Source organism: Sus scrofa, chromosome 8 (genome assembly GCF_000003025.6).
Source record: "Sus scrofa isolate TJ Tabasco breed Duroc chromosome 8, Sscrofa11.1, whole genome shotgun sequence".
Lineage (NCBI taxonomy): Eukaryota > Metazoa > Chordata > Mammalia > Artiodactyla > Suidae > Sus > Sus scrofa.
This window is the reverse complement of record NC_010450.4, coordinates 75,788,750-75,812,941: the sequence shown is the minus strand read 5'-3', so window position 1 is coordinate 75,812,941 and position 24,192 is coordinate 75,788,750. Positions and strand designations below refer to the sequence as shown.

At 44.1% G+C, this 24,192-nt stretch overlaps 1 protein-coding gene across 21 annotated transcripts in view; it reads left to right on the top strand.

Annotated features, from left to right (window-relative positions):
* The window catches only part of TRIM2 (tripartite motif containing 2), a 169,469-nt gene that overhangs the window by 126,871 nt on the left and 18,406 nt on the right, over positions 1-24,192 (top strand). For 14 of the 21 annotated variants that reach the window (XM_021101488.1, XM_021101491.1, XM_013998086.2 and 11 more), the window contains exons 4-9: positions 2,003-2,154; positions 3,994-4,174; positions 5,074-5,797; positions 14,219-14,322; positions 15,539-15,706; positions 22,723-22,903. In XM_021101488.1, the coding sequence (XP_020957147.1) occupies positions 2,003-2,154; positions 3,994-4,174; positions 5,074-5,797; positions 14,219-14,322; positions 15,539-15,706; positions 22,723-22,903 (1,510 nt within the window). The remainder of the gene's footprint in view (positions 1-2,002; positions 2,155-3,993; positions 4,175-5,073; positions 5,798-14,218; positions 14,323-15,538; positions 15,707-22,722; positions 22,904-24,192) is intronic. The other 7 variants (XM_021101489.1, XM_021101498.1, XM_021101494.1 and 4 more) reach the window with 1 other exon arrangement.

Sequence of the window (24,192 nt, the reverse complement as noted above, 5' to 3'; positions counted from 1 at the left end):
AAATTGGAAGCGTGAGGCTTCTAATTTTGTTCTTCTTTTTAAAGATTGTTTTTACTATTCAAGGTCCCAGTGCAATTCTATATGAATTTTAGGAACAACTTGTTCACTTCTCTGAAGAAAGAAGTTGGAATGTTGATAGATATTTCACTGAATCTGTAGATCAGTTTGGGGAATGTTGCTCTCTTAACAATACTAAGTCATCCAATTCATGAGTATGGGATATCTTTCCATTTATTTCCATTATTTAGGTATTCTTCAATTTCTTTCAAAAATGTTTTGAGAGTTCCCATCGTGGCTTAGCAGTAATGAACCCAACTAGTATCCATGAGGATGCGGGTTGGATCCCTGGCCTCATTCGGTGGGTTAAGGATCTGGTGTTGCCGTGAGCTGTGGCATAGGTCACAGATGCAGCTTGGATCCGGCATTGCTGTGGCTGTGGTATAGGCTGGCAGCTGCAGCCCAGTTTGACCCCTAGCCTGGGAACCTCCATATGCCACAGGTATGGCCCTAAACAGCCAAACAAACAAACAAAAATCTCCAATTTTTTTAAAGTTTTCAGTGTATAGGTCTTATACATAGTTAAATTTATTCTTTAAGTATTTGAAATTCTTTTGGATGCTACTATAAATGGAATTTTCTTAATTTCACTTTTGGATTGTTCATTGCTAGTGTATAGAAATACGGCTGATTATTTATATATATATATATATATATATATATATATATATATATATATATATATTTTGCTTTTTTAGGGCCACACCCATGGCATATGGAATCTCTGAGGCTAGGGGTTGAATTGGAGCTACAGTTGCCTACTTACACCACAGCCACAGCAACATGGGATCCAACCGCGTCCTCACGGATGCTGTGCTCACTGTGGTTCATGGCAACGCCAGATCCTTAACCCACTGGGCGAGGCCAGGGATTGAACCTGCATCCTCATGGATACTAATCAGATTCATTTCCACTGTGGCACAATGGGAACTCCCTAATTTTTATTTTATATTGGAGTATAGTTGATTTACAATGTTGTGTTAGTTTTAGGTGTACTGCAAAGTGATTCAGTTATACATGTACATATAGCCTTTCTTTTTCAGATTCTTTTCCCATATAAGCTATTACAAAATATTGAGTAGAGTGCCCTGTGCTGCACTGTAGGTACAGTATGTCCTTGTTGATTAACTATTTTATATATAGTGTATATATGTTAATCCCCCAAATTTATCTCCCCCTTTCCCTCTTTGGTACCATAAGTTTGTTTTCTGTGTCTGTGAGTCTATTTCTATTTTGTAAATAATTTCATTGTATCATTTTTTTTAATTCCACATATAAGTGATGTCATGATATTTATCTTTCTCTGACTTACTTTACTTAGTACATTAATCTCTGGGTCCATCCATGTTACTGAAAATGGCATCATCTCCTTTTTTACGGCTGAGTAATAGTCCATTGTGTATATGTACCACATCTTCTTTATTCATTCCAGCTGTCTTCTCTTAAGCCAGACACTGAAGAGATTTACAAATATGAAAACAATGCCACTCTCCTCAAGAAATGTTTTATTTGGCAAAATATACTTCTCATAAATTATTCATGTTAACATTTCATGGGCTTATTTTTGCTTTGAATAAATAACTAATTTGGAATGTTTCTCATTTTCCCTTTTTAATATGATATCTATAGATTTAACACATATAAACCAAAAGCATGGAGTCCTCAGTGACTTAGAAAGAGTGTCCAGTTTGAGCACCATAGTCCTGCATGCTCCCGCCCTAGGGGAGTGGACAAGAAAAGCTGGTTTTGTGGCCACAGCAGCAGCTTTGGAGTCCAGTCCACTTCTGAGATGTGGCACATAACAGTTTATGTCTCCTTTTCTCCTGGGAAGCTAGATATAACAATACCCACGGGCCAGATAGGTCTGGAGCGTTAAATGAGAGCATGCATAGCTAGCGCCCAGTCAGTGGCACTCAACCTGGAATTGCTCTTGTGTCACCCACAGGTGATGGACTTTTACTGCCAGTCCTGTGAGACTGCCATGTGCCAGGAGTGCACGGAAGGGGAGCACGCAGAACACCCCACAGTCCCCCTCAAGGACGTGGTGGAGCAGCACAAGGCCTCCCTCCAGGTCCAGCTGGACGCTGTCAACAAAAGGTGTGTGCAGACATCCCCCAGGCTCCCAGCTGGCCGCCGGTGGCTGCAAGGTCTCGTGTTCCCAGAGGGACAGTAGGTTCATGTGGCCTAAATAAATTCTCCTTTGATTGAAGGTCTGTTGTCATAAACCAGTGAAGGATGAGGGGAACCCCTCTCCCCTGGTAAAATTCCAGCCCCCTTTTGCTATAAGGGGTGGCTTTCCTTTTAGCACCTTGGTAGGACTAAATGGATCCAGTACACTTGAGGAAAATGCTCTCAGAACTTTGAAATGTGTGCCCGAAACCAGGCTGTTTGCAGAGGCTTTCTGGGCCACTGTCCTTTTTTTGTTTGTTTTTGGGCCCACCCTCAGCATGCGGAATCTCCCTAGCCAGGGATCAAACCATTGCCACAGCAGTGACTATGCTGGATCCTTAACCCACTGCACCACCAGGGAACTCCTCAGCTGCTGTTCTCGACATACTTAGAGGCCCATTGCGCCAACTGTGACTGGCTGCTCTCTGATTGAGCCCAGCGAAATGGCCCTGAGCAGCACCTGCTCAATTTGCTCTGTTTCCCAGCTTCCACACTCTTTATTTGGTAAAGAAATGAAGGAACAGGATAGGGGGATGATGCATGAGGAGGATCAAAGGGAAGAATTAAACAGCCGCTGAAAATAAATCTCTCTACCGATAGTCGAAGTGAGAAAAAATGTGGTTATTCTACACCAGTTAAAAGAATCTGGGAGTTCCCAGTGTGGTTCAGTGGTTAACAAACCCAACTAGTATACATGAGGATGCGGGTTCGATCCCTGACCTTGCTCAGTGGGTTAAGGATCCGGCATTACCATGAGCTTTGGTGTAGGTCACAGACGTGCCTCAGATCCCGCGTTGCTGTGGCTGTGGCATAGGCCAGGCAGCTACAGCTCCAATTGAACCCCTAGCCTGGGAACCTCCATATGCCTTGGGTGCAGCCCTAAAAAGACAAAAGGACATTAAATAAATAAATAATAAAAGGAATTTGGAAACCTGCAAGAAGTTCCCAGGAAACTCTGAGCTTGGGTAAGTTTTTCATGTAATTGAGAAGAAAGATATAGCTACATATTGAGAACAGTAGTTCTTAGCCATGGGCCATTGTAACCCCCAGGGGACATCTGGCAATGCTTGGAGAGAATTTGATGTCACAGCTGTGTGGGGGAGGGTAGAGAAAAGGATGCTGTTAAGCATCCTGTAATGCACAGGACAGTCGCCTGCAATAAAGACTTATCTGGCCCCAAATATCAACAATAGTGTCAAGTTAGAGAATGCCCGATTGATTGATTGATCGATTGCCTTTTTAGGGCCACACTCATGGCATTTGGAGGTTCCCAGGCTAGGGGCGAATTGGAGCTGCAGCTGCTGGCCTACACCACAGCCACAGCAATGCCAGATCCAAGCCACATCTGCAACCTACACCACAGCTTACGGCAACACCGGATCCCAATCCACTGAGCGAGGCCAGGGATTGAACCTGCATCCTCATGGGTACTAGTCAGATTCATTTCCGCTGAACCACAACAGGAACTCCTGAGAATGCCTGATTTGCAGGGTTAGGAAAAGCCATGGGGTTCTGAGAGCTTCAAGGATTTGTACCATCAATTACTAAAATTAAATGATTGAGGTAGACTGAAATAGACATGGGCCCTCAAAATCTCATCTTTCCAAGGCAGTAATTATGTCATGTCTTCTTCATTCTCTTCTTCCGTTATTACTTTTTAAAGACGATGAAAGGCACAGAAAATGTTTCTTGACAAAATATAGGATTTGCATGGATTTTACTATTTCCGTGTTACTCAAACAGTGACCTCTGACACCTGTCCTCCAGGCTCCCAGAAATAGACTCTGCTCTTCAGTTCATCTCAGAAATCATCCATCAGTTAACCAACCAAAAGGCCAGCATTGTGGATGACATCCATTCCACCTTTGATGAGCTCCAGAAGACTCTGAACGTGCGCAAAAGTGTGCTGCTTATGGAGCTGGAAGTCAACTATGGCCTCAAACACAAAGTAAGACTCCAGCCATTCATACCAGTGCTGGGCCTTCTCTGGGTAGCGCACTGTGTTCAACTAGCAGCAAAGGAGACTCAAATAAATCCTTAAGTGTCACTGCTGTTCAGAAAACAGTAGTTTTCATTTAATGGCATATCCAGCTATTTTTTCCCTTCCTGTTTTCAGCAAAACTAGGAACCTGTGGCCTTAAATACCACTTTATAAATTGACACAAGGCAAGATGGAACATAAGTGGTTTCAGGATTTAGGGCTAAACTGGATTGTTTTCCTTCCTTACTTATAATGGCTAATAGTCTCTTAATTGCTCTCTCACCCACACCAACCTGTTAGTCAACTTCACAGTGAACCGTGACTGCAGCCTTTGTTTCACTCTGCATGTCCAGTCACAAAACCGGGGAGGAAAGCGTCTAATACTCAGGTGTGGAGTTTTCATTTGTCCAGTTTCTGTTCCTTTAGGTGGTGACAGGGGAGCTTTGGACACTAGGAAAAGATAATGAATAATGAATATTTCAAATGCCAGGCATGGCAATCTGGCTGCCAAGCTGTCGGTGGTGTGGTGATGTTTGTGCCTGCCCCATCAAAGGCACATGACCCCAGAAATATGTGTGTGGGAGAGAAGGGATGAGGAGGAAGGAAAAGAGGAGGTACTAGGAAGGTGATTTGGGGTTGTTATATTTATACATGTATATAATAATTATAGTTGATTTACAATGTTCTGCCAATTTCTGCTGTACAGCAAAGTAACCCAGGAAGGCGATTTCGGATTAAGCATTAGAAGCGGGTTCACCAGTTTAAACTGAAAGCCCCTGCTGGCCCTCCCACCCGCCACCCCACCGTGGCAGGTGCAGCGCGCGTGCGCTGCAGGAAGCGCTCACCCCACCTCGGTTTTCCCACAGGTCCTGCAGTCGCAGCTGGACACGCTGCTCGAGGGGCAGGAGAGCATCAAGAGCTGCAGCACCTTCACCGCGCAGGCCCTCAACCACGGCACAGAGACTGAAGTGCTGCTCGTGAAGAAGCAGATGAGCGAGAAGCTGAATGAACTGGCGGACCAGGACTTCCCGCTGCACCCGCGAGAAAACGACCAGCTGGACTTCATCGTGGAGACCGAGGGGCTCAAGAAGTCCATCCATAACCTGGGGACGATCTTAACCACCAACGCCGTCGCCTCCGAGACGGTGGCCACGGGCGAGGGGCTGCGGCAGACCATCATCGGGCAGCCCATGTCCGTCACCATAACAACCAAGGACAAAGACGGGGAGCTGTGTAAAACGGGCAACGCCTACCTCACGGCGGAGCTGAGCACGCCCGACGGCAGCGTGGCCGACGGGGAGATCCTGGACAACAAGAACGGCACGTACGAGTTCCTGTACACCGTGCAGAAGGAGGGCGACTTCACCCTGTCGCTGCGGCTCTACGACCAGCACATCCGCGGCAGCCCGTTCAAGCTCAAGGTCATCCGGTCGGCTGACGTGTCCCCCACCACGGAGGGCGTGAAGAGGCGCGTCAAGTCCCCGGGGAGCGGCCACGTGAAGCAGAAGGCGGTGAAGAGACCCGCCAGCATGTACAGCACCGGCAAACGAAAAGAGAATCCCATCGAAGACGATCTGATCTTCCGAGTGGGTAAGGAGCGGGCGGCTGCGCTCTGAGCGTGGCTTCGGTTCAAGGGTGGCGGGGAGAGGGTCGCGCGTTGCAGCTTTGCAGGCCACAGCTGTGGCTGAAGGTGTTTGGGAGACGCGGGTGTATTGTATTAGCTGAGCTCGGATGGTCTCCTAGGTTTACTTTCCCTTCCTCTTCCCTCCCCCTCCCTCCTCCTCCTTCTCCCCCTCCCTCCTCCTCCTTCTCCCCCTCCCTCCTCCTCCTTCTCCCCCTCCCTCCTCCTCCTTCTCCCCCTCTCCCTCCTCCTCCTTCTCCCCCTCATCTCCTCCTCTCCTTCTCCTTCTCCCCCTCCCTCCTCCTCCTTCTCCCCCTCTCCCTCCTCCTCCTTCTCCCCCTCATCTCCTCCCCTCCTCCTCCTGCGTAACCTCGCAAGTGCTGCTGCCTATTCACTACGGACCTTTAGAAACTGAAAATAAGCAGAAAGAGAATTAGACAAATTTCAGCAGTCATAATCTGGACAATTTAAAGGAAATGTTGGTAATCCCCCACCCTACCCCCGACCTTGGGAATGTTTTTGGAGTGCTCCTGCCTAGCCCCAAGGCTGGGCGATGGTTCTTATCAGATGACTTCACGCGTTTCTCTGGACTCTGTCGGCGGCGCCGGCTGTGGCTGTACGCAGAGTCTGACGCCTCCCTGTCACTGCTCCAGCATTGTAAGGGCGGGGGCGAGGGGCATGGTGCGTTGCAAGATGTGGTCACCATCCAGTTGTTTGTAACTGGAGAGCAGCCCCAAAGAGGGGAGGGTGGGTGGAAACAGAGAATGGAATGGGGTTGGGGCGGAAGCAAGAAGGTTTAGGATAAGCCAAGAGATTTGGGGATGCAAATAGCCCTTCCCTTGTCAGATTTAGTGCCTTGGGTTTTTGTTTTTTTTTTTTAAGCTGTCCATTTTTTCAATAGAAAGGAGACTCAATGAAAACAACCAACCATTTGATGATTCTTTAAAAAGTCGGCCTTTTAGCTACTGTATCTAAAAGTATCTCCAGCCTGGTTCTCTTTCTGCCTCTTGGGTCGTACCTTGCAAGGGATGCTAATTGACACATGGAGAAAAACAATTCTGTGGTTCAGATACATTGGGGAAAGTTTAGTTTAAGTGAAAGAAAAAGATTTTTTTTTTTTTTGACTGCAGTACCTTTACAATCTGCCAGTATGCACCAAAAGTCTCCAAGGCACAGGAGGGATAACAGGCAGCACTTCCAAATTTTTCTGACCCTAGAACTTTTTCCATAGAACATCTTGGGAAAATAAGGCTCCTGGGAACATTCCTGGGCAAAAGCTTTTTTGTTTATTCGTCATGCCCATGATATGAAAGTTCCTGGGTGAGGGATTGAACCTGCGCCACACAGTGACAACACCAGATCCTTAACCTGCTGAGCCACCAGGGAACTCTGAGCTGCTGTCTTACTTGTTTTTCTTTCTTATATATTATCCTGTGTTATTTTTATTCTTTAGGCTGAATCTTGGTAAAGACCGTGATATGACAAGTAAGCTGTCCAATCAGGGCATGGAGGCCCTCCTTCATCCACTGGCATTTGTGCACTGTGGGGGCAGAGCTCTTGAGACACCCCTACCAAAGCAGAGTGGAGGGCCCAGGACTGGCACAGAATTGGGAGCCTCCCAGGCCTGCCACTCAGGTTCTGCCACTTAATTAAACCTTGGGCAGGTCTCTCAGCTTCTCTGGGCTTCAGTTTCCACATCCACAAAAAGAAAAGATAAAAGTATCTGCTTCTCAGAATTAAGTTCCAAGCATTAAGTTCCTCCTGGCATGTAGGAGGAGCTAAAAAAATGAGAATGACTGTTTTGCATTTGCTTTTAAGGCGTTAGGTATTCTCTGCTGTCTTTGCTTCTAAAAAATTTTACCGTGGAGTTCCTGTTGTGGCTCAGCGGAAACGAATCCAACCAGGAACCATGAGGTTGCAGGTTTGATTCCTGGCCTCACTCAGTGCGTTAAGGATCTGGCATTGCTGTGCGGTGTGGTGTAGGTCGCAGATGTAGCTCAGATCCTGCGTTGCAGTGGCTGTGGCAAAGGCCAGTAGCTGCAGCTATGACTCAACTCCTAGACTGGGAAGTGCAGCCCTAAAAAGGCAAGAAAAAAAAAAATGTCCTTTAACTACTGTGGTTAAAAGTTGAGCTGTTTGACACCTCCCATGCCTGAAAACATAATTTATGCCCACTATGAATGAGTTACTGTCTCATATTGTATTGCACAACAATCCTGAATGAGTTTAGGAAGGTGGCTGAGAGCATCTATTGGTGATTCCTTGAAGCACAGAAATTGTTTTTCCTGAACTGTTAGAGTGTGCAGACTTAAGCCATGAGCCACTTTTGTCAGCTACGAAAGAAAATCATCGAACAAAGAGGAAGCCTGAAGATGTGAAAGGGAGTAAAAGAATTATTATGGTTGAATTGTTTCAAATTATGTAATTCATACACCATGCCTTAATGAATCCTCAGGGTATGCTGAATGAACCACTCCTTGTACTCTATATCAGTGTGCTTTCATGTGATGGAAGGTGGATGTGTAGGAGTTCTCTGGCGACCTAGTGGTTCAGGATCTGGCGTTCTCACTGCCGTGGCTCAGGTCACTGCTGTGGTGTAGGTTCAATCCCTGGCCCAGGAATTTCCACATGCCAGCCCCCTCCCCCCCAAAAAAATGGGTATGTCAAATCACATAGCATGAGTTCAAAGTCTTTACAGAAAGATATGCTATTTTATAACCCCTCTTCCTTGTCTCCCCCTGTAAACCACCACCTTCCCTCCCTAAAAATCTCTGAATGAGGAGATGATGCTAATTTGGCACCTGAGGTCATTATAGGAACCCTGCCCAAACCCCTTGAGAACCTCATCCTTAGGAACTCTTCTTGCATTTCATGCATAAAAAGATGCTGCTGTTATTTACCGAGTGCCAGGCACTGCGCTGTGCTGGAGGATGCAACAGGGAACAGGGCAGTTGTCACCTCTGCCCCCGAGGAGCTCCCAGTTTAGTGAGGGAGAGAATGAACCAGTTAAAGGGAGTTTTCTGAAAGATTTTATGGAGAAAACATGATGCACATGAACCCAAAGGGTAATTATCCTCACCTTAGAAACCTGCTTATTCTCTGTCCAATTAGAGAGAGATAATGTATGTATTAAAAAAATATGAAGGGTCAGGAGAACCAGGTTTTGTTTTGTTTTGTTTTGTTTTGTTTTATTTTTGATGGCTGCACCCACAGCATATGGAAGTTCTTGGGCCAAGAATTGAACCTGAGCAGTAGTTGCAAGCTACACTGAAGCTGTGGCAACACCAGGGATCCTTTAACCCACAGGGGCAGGTTGGGGATTGAAGCCACTGCAGTCAGGGATCCAAGGCACTGCAGTCAGATTTTTTTTTTTTTTTTTTTAGTACGCAAGAAATAGATTTGTTAAGATAGAATGCTTGTGGGAGATGCAAGAGGGCAGGCAAGGAGGTTCTATCTCCTGATTTTTTATTTATTTTTTGCTTTTTTAAATATATGTATGGACATTCCCAGGCTGGGCGTCAAATCAGAGCTGCGGCTGCTGGCCTACACCACAGCCGCAACAACACCAGATCCAAGCCGAGTCTGCGACCTACACCACAGCTCATGGCAACACCAAATCTTTAACCCACTGGGCAAGGCCAGGGATCAAACCTGAGTCCTCATGGATACTAGTCAGGTTTGTTACCGCTGAGCCACAATAGGAACTCCTGCAGTCAGATAATCCACTGAGCCACAAGAGGAGCCCTGCAGGTTTTATTCTTTACTCTCTCTCCTTACGACCTTTGTGATGTGCCTGGGTTCATTTTCTCATCTACAAAATGGAATGATCATATTTAGTTCTGCTGGTTCTTGGGTTTGTTATAGGGAGCGTGCGAGAGAATGTATATGCAAGTGCTGAAACTGGACACTTCTTTTTCCCATGATGTAATGTAGGTTTGAGCCCTGGCCTGGGAATTTCTGTATGCTGCGGGCACAGTCAAAATAAATAAATAAAACTTTAAAAGTAAAAAAATACATAAGCAATCTGGGACTAACAGATGTGCCTCTAGCCCTGTGATTTTATTTCCACGTGGGGCCGCAGGCTGAAGCTCTAGCTATCATGAGACCATGAGTGACAGCGAGGCCCAGAGCCTGGGGTGGTGGGGGAGAGTGGAGAACCTCTCCCAGCTTTGTGGTCAGCTGCAGTGCAGACGCATTGCTCTCATGGCCCCTCATTTACAGGCATTAGCACCTCACATTCATTTCAAACTGAGCGTGGACTCTTCTTCTTCCAAACGGTATTGGTATGGAATTCAACTTAAACATCTTCCCGAGTTTTAGTTTTTAATTTTTTATTTTTTTGTCTTTTTAGGGCCACACCCGCAGCATGTGGAAGTTCCCAGGCTAGGGGTCTAATTGGAGCTGTAGCTGCCAGCACGCACCATAGCCACAGCCACGCAGATCCGAGCCTCGCCTAAAATCTACACCACAGCTCACGGCAACGCCGGATCCTTAACCCGCTAAGCAAGGCCAGGGATCGAACCTTCCTCCTCATAGATACTAGTCGGGTTCGTTACTGCAGAGCCACAACAGGTACTCCAAATATGTTCCCAAGTTTTAAAATTATACCCCCAAATACAGTTCTTTGCTGTTTCTACTGACACTTAAAAATGTGTGTTGATTTTTGCAGAGAAGGAAAATAATGTTAGTATTTTTTGCTCTTATATTTTCCCTCCCTCACATCACCTCTCTTTGTTCAGAAGGGCAGTTAAGTCTTTTTGACTCAGGCGCCCCTGATCTTCTTCTACTAAAGCTCCAGTGTCTCCATTTTTTCCCTTCCTTTCAAACCTCGGCTGCTGCTGCCTGCAGAGCCATCTCTGAATAGAATAATAGGCTTCGTCCTTAGCAGGACGGACCATGAATAAAAGACTGCAGCAGATGGATTTAAGAACAGCAAATCAACGCACATCTACTGTTGGGGTGGTTCCTCCTTCCCCTCCTTTTCAGTATTTCTCCCCCCCGCCTGTGTGCCCGCAAAGCTGTGGGTGCACTTGCACTTTACAGAAGGAGGATCTGGACTGGCCTGGGTTTCCTTTACAGCCACTTCTCCACTCTCACTAGTAGGACTATTTTTCATTGTCTTTTTTTTTTTTTTTTTTTTTTTTTTTTTTTTTAGGGCCACACCCACAGCATAGAAAAGTTCCCAGGTTAGGGCTTGAATTGGAGCTACAGCTGCCGGCCCACACCACAGCCACAGCAATGCCAGATCCGAGCCACATCTGTGACCTACACCACAGCTCACAGCAACGCCGGATCCTTAACCCACTGAGCAAGGCCAGGGATCGAAACCTCATCCTCATGGATACTGGTCAGGCTCGTTACTACTGAGCCACAGTGGGAACTCCCTATTATGTGTGGTCCTTAGTTTCCCATCCTGCTAATAACTTCCATGCTTTTGGTAAATTAAATTTTTATTCTTGACGGATCCTGGCCTTGTCCCCCACTCTGACCTTTTGAAAAGTATTTATAAATAGAGCATTTTAGAAGAATTATTTCTTTTTGTGGTCCTTAGGTTTTGCTGTACCTGTTAACCACCTGTTATGCAGACATCAGAAGGAGCGACCAAAAGCTAATACCAGGTGGCACATACCTCCTTCAAGGGCCAATCCCTCCTTTCCCTGCTGCCCCTCAACAGATATCAATACGCCATTCTTAGAGTGTTAGCTGATCCCATGGGCTTGCATGTTATAGGGATTCTATGCAGATCAAGTGTAAAGATCATCTTTCTTTCTTTCTGCCATGCCTGTGGTTACAGAAGTTCCTAGGCCAGGGATCAAACTTGCATCACCACAATAACCAGAGCCACAGCAGTGAAGACACCAGATCCTTAACCCACTAGCCACCAGGGAACTCCTTAAAAATTTTGTTGTTGTTGTTGGAGTATAGTTGGTCCACGATGCTGCATTAGTTTCAGGTACACAGCCAAGTGATTCAGCCACACATATTCTTTATCCATAAGGTCATCTCTTCTGAAACATCTGAAATAAAGTAGAACTGTTTGTCCCACAGCATAGAAGATGTTCTTTTGAGGATCTCGATCTCAGATTTTTCTTTAATGTTAGAAAGAGAGGTGGTGAGTCACTGTTTGAGTCCAGGGTCTAAGTTAAACAACTGCCATGTGGGTCTGGCGAGAACCAGGTAATCCGAAATGGTTCACCCAGCAATTCCCTGTTGATTGTATTCTGAGTTTAATTCCATCACAGTTTCACTAGGAAGTGCAGAAATGCAGAAACCAGTTTCAGAGGAGTCTTGCCTATTCCTAAGCAGCCTAAGCTTGTGCTTGACACTGGCTACCAGTAGCGTATCTCTGTCTACTCTTTCTTGAGGCACCGCATTGATGTCTACAAGCAAATATCAAGTTGCTCATTGGAATATAAAATATAAATGAAATTGTAAAACTGAGGCTTAGTTCTCTTTCTGCAACTATGAAATCTATAAACTCCCTTGCCAGTCATTTCTGAGCAAAGTTCCTTCTGTTTCCACCTGTTAATATTTATATGGTCCTATTAAAATAAATTATAAATAATGCCAGGGAGCTCCCTGGTGGGCTAGTGGTTAGGACCCAGTGCTTTCACCACTTAGCCTGAGTTCAGTCCCTGGTCTGGGAACTGAGATCCCACATCAAGCTGCTGCATGCTGTGGCTGAAAGCAAGCAAAAGTTATAAACACTGCTTTTGAAACAAAAACAAGCATCTGTTAATAACCATAGACACTTTTTTTCCCCTTCCTGCCTCATCTCTTCCATGGAAAGTCTAGAAAGGATGAGAATATTCCTTGGATTAATTCATTTCTTTTTGCCTTTCTTATTTTACTTATTTATTTACTTATTTATTTTTGTCTTTTTAAGGCTGTAACTGAGGTATATAGAGGTTCCCAAGCTAGGGGTCAAATTGGAGGTGTAGCTGCTGGCCTACACCACAGCCACAGCCGCAGCCACACCAAATCCGAGCCGCGTCTGTGACCTCCACCACAGCTCATGGCAACGCCAGGTCCTTAACCCACTGATCAAGGCCAGGGATTGACCCCACGTCCTCATGGATATTAGTCAGGTTGGTTAACCACTGAGCCACGATGGGAACTCCTTTTTTTTTTTTTTTTTTTGATTTTTAGGGCCGCACTCGAGGCATCTGGAGGTTCCCGGGCTAGGAGTTGAATCATACCTACAGCTGCTGGCCTACACCACAGTCACAGCAATGTAGAATCCGAGCCGCATCTGCAACCTACACCACAGCTCACAGCAATGCCAGATCCTTAACCCACTGAGCGAGGCCATGGATCAAACCCATAACCTCATGGTTCCTGGTCGAATTTATTTCTGCTGTGCCACAATGGGAACTCCATCTTATTTAATTTAGAAAGCAGGATCAGGATACATTTTACAGGAAAGATAAACAGCTTATGAGATATTGAGTCTCTGAAAATAATGCATAAATAACTCTGGTGTATGAAAATCAATCTGCTTTATAATATCTGTGACCTTTTCATTTGTTAAAAAGTGCTAAACGTCAGAGTTCCCTCTGTGGCACAACAGGATTGGCTGTGTTGGGACGCAGGTTCGATCTGTGGTCCAGCAGAGTGGGTTAAGGATCCGGGGTTGCTGCAGCTGCAATGATCCCTGGCCTGGGAACTCTATATGCTGCAGGGTGGCCAAAAGAAAAAAAAAAAGTGTTGAATATCAGGCGTCCAGGTTTCTAAGAGCTGCTGAGTGGGAGGGTGGGATTTTGGTAAACTCCTAAATAAGGCTCTCTCCTGTGACCCTCAATTGTAGTATTATTTTTTATAATTGTGTCTTTGTGGAATCTAAATATATTTTAGTAGAAAACGGATTTGTGGTTGTCAAGGAGGAAGAGGAGGGTAGGGACGGGATGGACTGGGAATTTGGGATTAGCAGATGCAAGCTATCATATAGAGAATGAATGAACAATAAGGTCCTACTGTACTTAATAGCCTGCAATAAACCATAATGGAAAAGAATACCTTAAAATGTATTGATAGATAGATAGATGTGTGTGTGTATACAGTGGAATCACTTCTGTACAACATTCTAAATCAATAAAAAATTAATTAAATATATTTTAATCATGTTACTATGTAGTTGCAAGTTAATGAGAGAAGATTGGTGTTTGCACCGGAAAACATGATTTTGCAAAGGCTTTATTGGTCTGGAAGAAAAATTTACAGCGTATGGTTTAGGTCATGGGGAAGGGGTTCCTTTTTTTTTTTTTTATGGGTAATTTAAAAAACATTGCATTCTCAGGTTACCTACAGAAGCCTGAGTAATTCTCTTGTTAAAATGGAGACATCTAACGCTCAATTGTTTACTTTCTTGTGGTTTTCTAATTTATTTTTAGGTACTAAAGGAAGAAATAAAGGAGAATTTACAAATCTTCAAGGGGTAGCTGCATCTACAAGTGGAAAGATATTAATTGCAGACAGTAACAACCAATGTGTTCAGGTATGGCCCCTAATCGTATACCTTTAACTACTTATATTGATAAACTAGAGGAATTCCCACTGTGGTGCAATGGGATCAGTGGCATCTCTGGAACACTGGGATGCAGGATCAATCCCCAGCCTGGCACAGTGAGTTAAGGATAGGGTGTTGCCCCAGCAGATGTGGCTCAAATCTGATCCCTGGCCCAGAAACTCTGTATACTGCCGGGTGGCCAAAAAATAAAAAAAAAGAGATAAAATAGTGACAGCTCCACAAATAAAAGTGCTGGAGGGGTTGTGGAGAAAAGGGAACCCTCCTGCACTGCTGGTGGGAATGTAAACTGGTACAGCCACTATGGAGAACAGTTTGGAGATACCTTAGAAATCTGTACATAGAACTTCCATATGACCCCGCAATCCCACTCTTGGGCATATATCCAGACAAAACTCTACTTAAAAGAGACACATGCACCCTCATGTTCATTGCAGCACTATTCACAATAGCCAAGACATGGAAACAACCTAAATGTCCATCAACAGATGATTGGATTAGAAAGATCTCGTGTATATATACACAATGGAATACTACTCAGCCATAAAAAAGAATGACATAATACCATTTATAGCAACATGGGTGGAACTAGAGACTCTCATACTGAGTGAAATAAGTCAGAAAGACAAAGACAAATACCATATGATTTCACTTATAACTGGAATCTAATATATAGCACAAATGAACATTTCCACAGAAAAGAAAATCATGGACCTGAAGAATAGACTTGTGGCCGCCCGGGGGGGGGGGAGAGGGAGGGAGTGGGAGGGATTGGGAGCTTGGGGTTATCGGGTACAACTTGGAATGGATTTGCAAGGAGATCCTGCTGAGTAGCATTGAGAACTATGTCTAGATACTTATATTGTAACAGAATGAAAAGTGGAAAAAAAATGTATACATGTAAGTGTATCTTGGCCCCCATGCTGTACAACGGAGAAATAAATAAATTAATTAAAATAAATAAATAAATAAATTCAAGGTGAAAAAAAATAGTGACAGCTGCCTATTTTCCTACTTAAGACTGAAGATGCAAGGAAAGTGAGGTTTATAATGTGTGTATCAGCTTTTCTTCAAATAGAGTTTGCATGTTCTGATCTGTAAGACTGATGACAAATGTTCCAGACTGCTTCCTTCTTACTGATGTCTGTGCTAGGTCACCTGCCAATGAGTGTAATTTGTTTTACAGATATTTTCCAACGATGGGCAGTTCAAAAGTCGCTTTGGCATCCGGGGCCGCTCCCCCGGGCAGCTGCAGCGGCCCACGGGCGTTGCAGTACATCCCAGTGGGGACATAATCATTGCAGACTATGATAACAAATGGGTTAGCATCTTCTCTTCAGATGGGAAGTTCAAGGTAAGATTAACTACCACTGGCCAGTTGAGAGACAGAAGAAGTCATTCCTTCTTACTTGAAATATGCAGACATGATGCTCTTCATAATCCATTCTGAAACCTGAAGATTACACTCATTAGTCCTTTATTGGAGGAGTTTCTTTTTTTTTTTTTTTTTTTTTTTTTTGGTCTTTTTAGGGCTGCATCTGCAGCATATGGTAGTTCCCAGGCTAGGGGTCCAATTGGAGCTGCAGCTGCTGGCCTACACCACAGCCACAGCAGTTTGAGATCCAATCCAAGCTTCGTCTGTGACCTATACCACAGCTCACGGCAACACTGCATCCTTAAGCCACTGAGCAAGGCCAGGGATTGAACCTGGGTCCCCATGGTTCCTAGTCAGATTCGTTAACCACTGCGCCATGACGGGAACTCCCCATTTTCCTTTTTAGTCATTGGATCATTATAGTCCCTTCCTCATTTTTATTAAAACAAGTTACCTACATAGTTACCAACTGTCAGGAGTTCCCTCGTGGCTCAGTGGCTTAAGGATCTGGCACTGTCACTGCTGTGGCTCCGGTCACTGCTGTGATGCAGGTTTGATCCTTGGCCCAGGAACTTCCACATGCCACAGGTGTGGCCAAAAAAAATTAACAACCCTCCGATGGGAGCCTCTGTTTTTTGTAGGGCACCATCTTTTAAATCTAGAGGAATAAAAAGCTGTCATCTTTAATTCTACCATATTGCATACAAATCTTCAATTGTCCTTGATTTTTTTGTTCCACCAGAAATTTGATGTCTGAATGTTGGCCACGTACACATCTTTCTGTATCTCTAACGTCCTCTCTTTCTCTTCCGTCTTCCTAATTGTGTTGTAGTAAGACAATACCCAAATATGACAACTTTCACATCGGTAGAATGAACACTTCAGATTTGGAGGTTACCCATTTGTTCTAGTTTGGTACTCTAGCAAAACTATGACCTGTTTTTTGGTGGGATTGTTTGGCTCGGCCTACAGCTTGCAGTTCCTGGGCGAGGGCTCTAACCTGAACCACAGCGGTAACAATGCTGGATCCTTAACCACTAGGCCATCAGGGAACTCCTAACCTGTCTTTTTATTTATTTATTTATTTATTTATCTTTTTAGGGCCACACTTGTGGCATATGGAAGTTCCCAGGCTAGGGGTCGAATTGGAGCTACAGCTGCTGGCCAACTGGGGATCTAAGCTGCCTCTGCAACCTACACCACAGCTCATGGCAGTGCCAGATCCTTAACCCACTGAGCGAGGCAGGGATTGAACCTGCATCCTCATGGATGCTAGTCGGGTTCATTTCTGCTGAGCCATGGCAGGAATTCCAGAGCTGTCTTTTTAAATTCAGAAACTAATATGAAAATAGTTATTGAAACAGTTTTACATCTACTGTATTGAAATATTTCTTATCTAATAAATTAAAACAAATGGAAAGTTTTATGTTTAAGAGAGAATGGTTTCCTGAGCTGAGCATTTTTCATTGAGCAGTTCCGTGTTCTACACATAATAGACTTTGTTTTTGGAAGAACTAGATTCTGAGAGGTGGAATGCTGTCAGTAATAATTGGAATAAACATTAAAGAACACTCATGCCCTCTAGAGGATTGGAGGAATGGATATGGTATGGTTTCAACATATTCCCCTTTTTTGAGAGGTATTGAACAAAACCCAAAGAGTGGTAGGATAATAAGTGAAAACACTTTTGTACTGTAATGGCGTTTCATCCAGGTGTGAAGGCCATGGCCATGAACAGATACTTAGTTTCTTCTTCAGTGGAATTCAGTAAAATTAAACAAGTGCTCAGAAGACAAACTGTAACACAAATTTGAGTCTCTGTATTTATTCCTAATAGTGGTAGGGATAGTCTTTCTTATCTTCTTTTCTTGCTTTGATTCACCAACTTCTTAGCCTTAATTTTTGTTCTTCTCTGCCTCTTATCTTTTTTCTTTCCATCTTCCCTCTTGACTTACATCTTCCAGTCCATCAGGGAACTTTTTGTGACCCAGAATATATCTTCCCAGAGTTGCCGTTGTGGCTCTGTGGTAATGAACCCAACTAGTAACCATGAGGACTCAGGTTCAATCCCTGGCTTCACTCAGGGGATGAAAGGATCTGATATTGTCATGAGCTGTGGTGTAGGTTACAGATGTGGCTTGGGTCCCAGGTTGCTGTGGCTGTGGTGTAGGCTGGCAGCTGTAGCTCCAATTCACTCCCTAGCCAGGAACCTCCATATGCCAGGGGTTCGTCCCTAAAAAAGCAAAAAAAAGAACCTATTTGTTGAATTAAATATTTTTATTTAGCTTTTCTAAAGCAAGCTTTGCTTATTATTGGTATAATAGTAAAGTTTATATCTCTGCTTATTATTCTATTTAAGATGGGGGACGTGTCATCAGGCCAAATGCAGTCATTCTTATTTCATGTGGTAGAATCTGGTGCAGCTAAACTGGGAGTGATGAAGGGAAATGGAAGGAAAAGAGATTTTGGTTCAACATTTAAGTTTTTTCTTTTAGATATGCACTAGTTCTCACTAGATGAGAGAATGACAGTAATCCCTTATTTTCTGTTTTTACATTATATAATTATCATCCACTTGGTTAACAATCAGAGTTTCCTCTCTTCCTTTTGATTTCTATTGACACATCTTCCACTCAGACATGAAAGAAAGTCCATAATTTTTTTGTTTTTTTTGGCTGCACCTGTGGCATGTGGACATTCCCAGGCTAGGGATCGAACCTGAGCCACAGCAGTGATCCAAGCCACAGCAGTGACAATGCTAGGTCTTTAACCACTAGGCCACCAGGGAACTCCAGAAAGTATATATATTTTTGCAAGCTCTTTTGTTTTAGTCTCTGATCTTGGGGCTAGATTGCAGAATCAGAGTTAAATTCACCAACAGACTCTCTTGCAAGAATGCCAGTGTTTCCTTCCTAAGTAAATGAATCTCATGTCTGAATCTCATTTATGAACTTTCAAGAGTGAAAGATGCTACAAAGTCTGAACCTCCGCTGTGAGCAGGTCGTCATCCCTGTCTTCATGCTTCCTCTTTGCATATACCTTCGTGTCTATGTTGGGAGAGAAGATAAGGAATAATATCAGCTGGAGAGGGTGGGGTAGAAGGAGGCTGTGCTTGGCGCATTTCTTTATTCTTTGGAATCTGCACAACCCAGGAGGTAGATATCGGAGGTTCCATTTTACAGATGAGGAAACTGAGGTTCAAAACGGTGAAAGAAAGGATGAGTTTTGCTTTGAAATTTTGATCCTGGGTGACTTGATGGTATCATGTCATATAAGGAATTAGGAAATCAGGAGGTGCTAGTTTGGGGGTTCTTTTTTTTTTTTTTTTTTTCTTTTTTTAATGATGGGAATAAAGAAGATATCTGGTTTGACGTTGGTTGAGTTCAAGTTGATAACCTGTGAAATAGGCCATGACCAAAGAAGCGGATTTGAGAATCTTACACACTGAGGTGAAAGTTGACGCCAGAGTGTAAATGAGATCTTAGAAGTGTGTAAAGTCTAGTGTGGTAGCCACTAGCCACGGTGGGTACTGAGTTCTTGAAATGGGGCTGTCTGAATTGAAAATGTGCTGTGCGTGTAAAATACACACTGGATTTCAAAGATTTAGTCCTATATATATATATATATTATTATTAATGAAATACATATATATATATACATATATATATGTATTTCATTAATAATTTTACATGTTGAAATGGTGACTTTGGGGATATATTGGGTTAAATACATAATTAAAATTAATTTTCCCTGTTTTTTTTTCCTTTGTTGATGTGACTGCTGCAAAATTTGAAGTTACTTGTGCAGCTTAATAATATATTCCTGTCAGGAGTTCCCGTCGTGGCGCAGTGGTTAACGAATCCGACTAGGAACCATGAGGTTGCGGGTTCGGTCCCTGCCCTTGCTCAGTGGGTTAAGGATCCGGCGTTGCCGTAAGCTGTGGTGTGGGTCGCAGACGCAGCTCGGATCCGGCGTTGCTGTGCCTCTGGCGTCGGCCGGTGGCTGCAGCTCCGATTCAACCCCTAGCCTGGGAACCTCCATATGCCCAGGAGCGGCCCAAGAAATAGCAACAACAACAACAACAAAAGACAAAAAAAGACAAAAAAAAAAATATATATATATATATATATATTCCTGTCAGCAAGCACTAACATAGAGGGGCAATGAGAGGACTAAAACAGAACCTTACATTTTGAGAATGTAATTTTTGGGGAGTTTACATTTTCTTTAATGTCTTTTTAGGGCCACAACCCCCCACATATGGAGGTTCCCAGTCTAGGGGTCGAATCAGAGCTGTAGCTGCCGGCCTACACCAGAGCCACAGCAACACCAAATCCGAGCCAGGTCTGCCACCTACACCACGGCTCACGGCGACACTGGATCCTTAACCCACTGAGCGAGGCCAGGGAATTGAATCCGCATCTCGTGGGTACTGGTCAGATTCATTTCCGATGCGCCACAACGGGACCTCCCGGGAGTTTCCATTTTTAAGTTAAAAAGTAATACATGCACATAGATTTTTCAACTAAGTCTGCAGATGAGTATAAAATGAAAAATGTTTTTCCTACCACGACTAATATCACTTTCTAAGATATAAACACTAGATGGTCAGGAATATGTATACCTATCTAAACACATTTAAATACAGGCAGGCTCAGACTGCTGACTGTTCTGTGCCTTGCTGTGTTCAGAAGTGTGTTGAACGTCTTTCCTGAAGGCTCAGAAAGATCTCCTTCACCCTGACACTTTCCAGCCTGGTACCAGGAGGACCGTGGTTCTTGCTGACCCCCCGCAACTCCCAGGCCCCCTCTGCTCCCTCCTCTTGGGTGCCCCCTCTCCCTCCTTATCTAGATGACCTGCCTCATCAAGTTCTTGTTCCACATGGCTTCTGAGATGACCTATTGAATGTTCTCAAATCTGCCAAATTGAACACTTGATGATACCCGGCACTTTAGAAAAGGCACAACAGTAGGAGTTCCCATCATAGCTCAGTGAAAACAAATCTGACTAGTATCCATGAGGGCACAGGTTCGATCCCTGGCCGTGATCAGTGGGTTAAGGATCCAGTGTTGCCATGAGCTGTGGGGTAGGTCGCAGACGCGGCTCAGATCTGGCGTTGCTGTGGCTGTGACCTAGTCCAGCAGATGCAGCTCCGATTCAACCCCTAGCCTGGGAACTTCCATATGCTGCAGGTTTTGGCTCTAAAAAGAAAATAAATAGAAATAGAAAGGGCATGGTAGGCAGTGCAACCGAGATGCCCTGGAGGATGGGTGTCATCTTCATCTTTGTCTGCCAAGTGCCATGTAGTGGGAGCTCGAGCAGTGTTTGCAGAATTTGTAAATAAATGGATGAATGAGTAAAGTTCTTCTTTATAAGTAGTCTAGAAAATGGAGCTATAAAAGTTAAGATATAAGGCACACCTCATATGGCAAACAGGTATTTGTCTACATACTGTAGTCTACTCAGAAAAATGAGCAAGATTTTAAATGCATACAGTGTATGTTTAATAGAAATATAATGCTTTTCTCCCATTTTAAAATACTGTGATGGAGCTCCCCTGTGGCTCAGCAGGTTAAGGATCCTGCATTGTCACTGCTGTGGCTCTGGTCAATGCTGTGGTGAGGGTTTGATCCTCGGCCTGGGAACTTCCACATGCCATGGGCACAGCCAAAAAAATAAATAAATAAAATACTGTGAAAACTGGAACCACGTAATCATCATGATTACCCTATGATAATGCTAGACTATTTAAGTTAATATATTGAACAAATATTTGTTGAGTACCTTTTAGGCATCAAGACATGTGCCAGGCTCTGGGTACATAGTACTGGATAAAATAGACGTGATTCCCACCCATGTGGTACTTAATTCTAGTAAAGTTCAGTGGGAGATGTCTGGCAATTTTGATATTAATTATGACTTAGAATAATGATAAAGATGACTTCCCGTTCATGACTGTTTAATATGTGTTGTCCTCTATACTAAACACTTTACCTACTTAATTTTACTGGATACATATTCCAGAAATACCATTGGAAGTTACTGAGGTCATTATTTTTTGACTTTTTTTTTTTTTTTTTTTTTTTTTTTTTGTCTTTTTGCCTTTTCTAGGGCTGCCTCCCGCGGCATATGGAGGTTCCCAGGCTAGGGGTCTAATCGGAGCTGTAGCCACTGGCCTACACCAGAGCCACAGCAACTCGGGATCCGAGCCGCATCTGCAACCTACACCATAGCTCACGGCAACTGAGCTCACAGCTGGATCCTTAACCCACTGAGCAAGGCCAGGGATCGAACCCACAACTTCATGGTTCTTAGTTGGGTTCATTAACCACTGAGCCATAATGGGAACTCCGACATTTTAGATATATAAGAAATGTGAAAGTTAAGGAAATAAATCCATTTGTGTATCACTTGTGTCTGAAGCAAGTGACGGGGTGATCTCCCTACCCCCAATCCAGTGATCTAGTGCTGCGCCATCCTGCCTCTTTCCGGGGGCACTGTGACCCCAGTGAGGGGGATTCTAGAACAATTTTTTGATGGTGATCCCTTTTTGAAAAAAAGGGGTGTTCCCATCGTGGCTCAGTGGAAACGGATCTGGCTAGTATCCATGAGGATGCAGGTTCCATCCCTGGCCTTGCTCAGTGGGTTAGAGATCTGGCATTGCCATGAGCTGTGGTATAAGTCACAGATGCGGCTCGGATCCCGTGTTGCTGTGGTTGTGGTGTAGGCTGGCAGCTATAGCTCTGATTCGACCCCTAGCCTGGGAACCTCCATATGCCACAGGTACGGCCCTAAAAAGCCAAAAATAAGGATGTCATATAAATATCAGTCACATTTAATGGATGTGACAAAGACAGTTTTCCAAGACAGAAGATCATGGTAACACATGAGTAGCTGTGCACCTTTGAACATCCAGGTGAATGTTTGCTGAAACCAGTGTCTGTCTTCATGTTCTGCAGTGCTTTCACCTTCCTTTCTGTACTTGTTTCCAACAGACAAAAATTGGATCAGGAAAGTTGATGGGGCCCAAAGGCGTTTCTGTGGACCGCAACGGGCATATCATCGTGGTGGATAACAAGGCGTGCTGTGTGTTCATCTTCCAGCCCAACGGGAAAATAGTCACCAGGTTTGGTAGCCGAGGAAATGGGGACAGGCAGTTTGCAGGTACACTCGATGGTAATATGTAAACCCCCTTCTTTATGCCTCTTCTGCTCACATTTGCATGACGTTGGAGCATGTTGAAGACGCCGCATCCCCTAGCGTGTTTGCCGGCTTTGGGAAAGATGCTGGGGATGAAATCCAAGCAAAAGCATGGTTAGATGCTTCTCAGTTACTCTCCCACAGTCAGGTCAACCGCAGCCTTGTATGGCTTCTATTGGTGGCAGTTTTCAACTCAGAAGTCTAACCTTTGAATGTTAATAATAAGTAAAGCATTAACTTTAGGAGTTCCCGTCGTGGCGCAGTGGTTAACGAATCGACTAGGAACATGAGGTTGCGGGTTCGGTCCCTGCCTTGCTCAGTGGTTAACGATCCGGCGTTGCGTGAGCTGTGGTGTAGGTCGCAGACGCGGCTCGGATCCCGCGTTGCTGTGGCTCTGGCGTAGGCCGGTGCTACAGCTCCGATTAGACCCCTAGCCTGGAACCTCCATATGCGCGGAGCGGCCAAGAAATAGCAACAACAACAAAAAAAAAAAAAAAAAAATAAAATAAAATAAAATAAAATGAGTGGCTGTTCATCACTCATGCTAAAAATAAGTAAAGCATTAACTTTAAAATAAAGTCTTTTTAAAAAAAAAAAAATGTTTGTGAAACAATGGAGACACTCCTGTTTCCACCTAGCTGTAGACTTATTTAAAGAGCTTCTGAAAGAGAGTATTTTTCAGCTTTCTAGGTGTTTATAAGAGAGCAGAAGTTTAGAATATTTGCTAAGCACAGGAAAGGCAGTCTCTGACTTCTTTGTTAGTGCACCACCTTGCAATCACAAGCTTACTTTGTTTTTTACATATGCTAAACATGGTTTATTGATTTTCTTATGGATGCTTCTGGCATTTAACATTAATTTGCATAATCTTTCTTTATGCTTTGTCTCCAGTTCTGCCAGGTTCTGAATGTCACCAAAATTATAATGTGTGGGTTTCTGCTCAGCTTAAGGAAAAAAAAAAATGTGTATATATATATATATATATATATATATGTCTTTTTAAGGCTTCACCTATGGCATATTGGAGTTCCCAGGCTAGGGATCGAATCGGAGCCACAGCCACAGCCACAGCAATGCCAGATATGAGCCATATCTGTGACCTACACCACAGCTCACGGCAACGCCAGATCCTTAAGCCACTGAGCAAGGCCAGGGATCGAACCTGTGTCTTCATGGATACTAGTTGGGTTCATTACCCCTGAGCCACGACAGGAACTCCAAGAAAAATATTACATGTTGGAACTTGTTTCCCTGCGCTGAGAGTC